Source organism: Haliotis asinina, chromosome 6 (genome assembly GCF_037392515.1).
Source record: "Haliotis asinina isolate JCU_RB_2024 chromosome 6, JCU_Hal_asi_v2, whole genome shotgun sequence".
Taxonomy (NCBI): domain Eukaryota; kingdom Metazoa; phylum Mollusca; class Gastropoda; order Lepetellida; family Haliotidae; genus Haliotis; species Haliotis asinina.
The window spans coordinates 52,892,766-52,895,883 of record NC_090285.1 but is presented as its reverse complement, the minus strand read 5'-3'; the positions used below and the strand labels follow the sequence as shown (position 1 = coordinate 52,895,883).

The 3,118-nt window shown below is 38.2% G+C and overlaps 1 protein-coding gene across 1 annotated transcript; it reads right to left on the bottom strand.

Moving 5' to 3' along the window:
• Positions 1-847: 847 nt before the first annotated feature.
• Positions 848-2,722, bottom strand: LOC137287951 (E3 SUMO-protein ligase ZBED1-like). Its single transcript, XM_067820319.1, has 3 exons — positions 1,908-2,722; positions 1,437-1,587; positions 848-1,177 (listed from the first exon to the last, which is right to left on the bottom strand). Exons 1-3 carry the CDS (start codon positions 2,720-2,722, stop codon positions 848-850), a joined length of 1,296 nt encoding a protein of 431 aa, XP_067676420.1.
• Between the last annotated feature and the right edge of the window lie 396 nt (positions 2,723-3,118).

Here is a 3,118-nt window from a genome sequence, read left to right as displayed (position 1 = left end):
TCTTTTATATATATATTGCCATACAATGACTCGAAATGAGCTAACAATGAGGTCGCCTCTTTGCCGTCCTCCCAGTGCTAGCTTGTGTGTTCGTGTATGTGTTCGTAGTATTACGAATCAATAAAGATTTAGTACCCCTGATTAGGCTTACAGTATTGAAACAGGTCGTTATGGAGAGAAGTAAAGTAAGTGAGTATCATACCTATTTAGTGTGAGTTTAAGAAACTTTCACGCACACAAGTATTCTGATAGAATAGAAAGAACACCCCTTGCCCATTTGCGCTGTGTAAGAAGTAGGGGTGTCACGATTCACTCACTCTTCGATTCGATTCGATAATCGATTATTAGAACTCGATTCGATTCTTTTCGATTCGATTCACATAAAGTTGATAAACAAGTAAAAAATGTTTTAGTTTGACTAGTTTCACTTTAATTTGAAAACTGTTAGTCTGTTGCAGAAAGTAAAATATAAATAACAGCAATGTAAACCAAGGAATGACTAGAATCCAAAGTACAAAGTGTTTAACATACATGTAGTCAGTCCTAGTTACAGTCCTTCACTGACCTTCAGTAATATCACAAAAAAAATCAAAAGGTTTTGTCTACCAGCCTAGTATGAGCCTGCCTGGCTGCTAATGTTAACATTAACTCAAAACAAAGTCACTGTTACAGATTCACTGCAAATCATCTGGAATGATCATGGTTTTGGTCAGGAAGACTAGCTGGTCAACATTGTTACTGCTCAGACATGCCCTCTGAGCAGTAACAATATCCCCTGCTGTGGAAAACACCCTTTCACTTGCCACACTTGTTGCTGGTACACTTAAACAACACTTGGCATACTTGGCTAAGAGGGGGGGATACTTTCCCTCCCCCCCTCCCTCCACCACAGCAGTGGGTCCCCTTCAAGGACAAGGAACTCATCATTCCTGTAGGATTTCACTTCTGCATCCAGTCTGTCATATACACTCAGACCCTCCTCTACTTTGACAACAAACACATCACCAAAGAGGTCACTAAGAGTAGAATGAGCTTCTTCTCTGTTTTCTGTTTTCAGCACTGGTTCTGTTGCCTCGCCTTGTAACTCTTCATTTTCAAGATCTGTTGTAGGCATACTAGGCAGAGTGGGAATTGCTGGGCCAGACTGCTCTCCTGGTTCTGTCTTGATTCTTACAGCCTGCAAATTAGGATTTTCACTATTTCATTTTTCATTTGCAAATATATATGGTTACATTTCCCATTATTTTACAAACTAACATGATGAAAATTAAACCAATGAAGTTTGAAAACTATGATATTTCCTCTGCCATCCTCCCATGAATCTAAAAATATTTTTGATATGGTCATACTAGATTTTGAATAAACTATATAAAAAATTATGACACATTGGTTTTGTTGTAATTTCAAATTGGAATTCATAATGCCAAGTTATTTACCTCAACTTGAGACAGGTGGAACTGAATGGCTGCGTCTTGAAGTGCCTGGTAAACCTTGTGTCTTCCTGCTTCATCTAGATAAGGCATGCGTTTGAACCTTGGGTCCACAGCTGAGGCTGTTAGAAGGTAATCTAGTACAGTACCTGTATACCTGAAAATAAATTTTCACCAATTATTGTTTGTTGAAATTGTTGTTGTCTAATGTATTGTTGATAAATTTATTTTCCAACCAATCTTACAATGATGTATATAATGATGTTTGAATTATTGTAAACTTGTTGGCATATTATTTTTGTGAAATTAGTTGATTTATTATATGTTTTCAAGATAACTTGATAACATGTTTATTGTTTATATACACTTGTTACAATTTGAGGAATAGTTAACATTTACAAGTGTTATGTATTTTATATCTATTTAGTTTGCCATTCTTTTGTCATCAAATTAAAATTTAAAATAAAATAAACTTGCCTGGATTCCAAGTCAAATCGAATGACCCTCTTCACATCAGCAACCAGGGTGTTGTCCTCAAAAGATTGCTTCAAGTGTTTCAGGAGCATCTCTTTGAATGGATGAATCATTGATACAGTTGGATGTGTTTGGCTGCACATCTTTGTAGTTACTGTTTTAATTGGCCTCAGAACTTGGAGAATGGTTTCAATGTTATGAATGTCATCATCAGACAAAGTGACCAGGTCTTTGATCTTTTTTTTCAGTTCCAGTATTGCAGCAAACACTGCAGCTTGTTGTTGCACATACCTCTCCAACATGTCATATGTTGAGTTCAAACGGGTTGAAACATCCATCTCAAGTCTGTGTTTTGGCAGACCAAGTTTAGCATGCATGAGTGTAAGCGCACTTGTAGCCGAGGTACTTTTGTGAAAGAAACTCACCACTCGCGTCACCCTACGGAGTAATCTTTCCATCTGTGGCATTTTTAATCCACGCTGTGTAGCCAAGTTTAGAGTGTGAGCAAAGCAAGCTATGTGTGACTCAAACCCAGTCTCTTTCACTGCCTTGACTATGTTGGCTGCATTGTCCGTTGTGACGGATGGCCCCTTCCCATTTCTCTCTAATTTCCATGTCTCAACAGTTTCCTTCAAACACTTGGCCAGATTTTCTGCTGTATGGGATTCAGGGAATTTGTGTGTTTCAAGAACAAAATTTTCAACTCTCCACTCTTCATTTACATAATGAGCTGTCACGGCTATGTAATTTTCTGTTGCCCTTGACGTCCATGAATCTGTTGTGATAGATACATTTTCTGCTTTTTCAATGGCCTTCATAACTCTATTCTTCACTTTGGTAAATAATCCAGGAATGACCGTTTGGCTAAAATGTGTTCGGCAAGGCAAGGCATATTTTGGTTCCAAAACCTGAATCATATTTTGAAACCCAAGTTTATCAATGGTTGAGTAGGGTCTCATATCATGAGCCAAATATCCACCTATTGCCTTTGTTATCGCAGTTTTGCGGTCATCCCCAAGCTTTGACTTAGCCACTGATTGGAATAAGGTTTGCTGTCCACTGGTACCACTAGTAACTGAACGCCGTTTGGCATCCCCAGACGCTGATTTCCCACCTAAACCATTCACATCGACATTGTGTTTTCGCTTGAGATGATTGAATAAGTTCGTTGTGGAGCCAGTTTTGCATGTAATATCAGTGTAACATGATTTGCA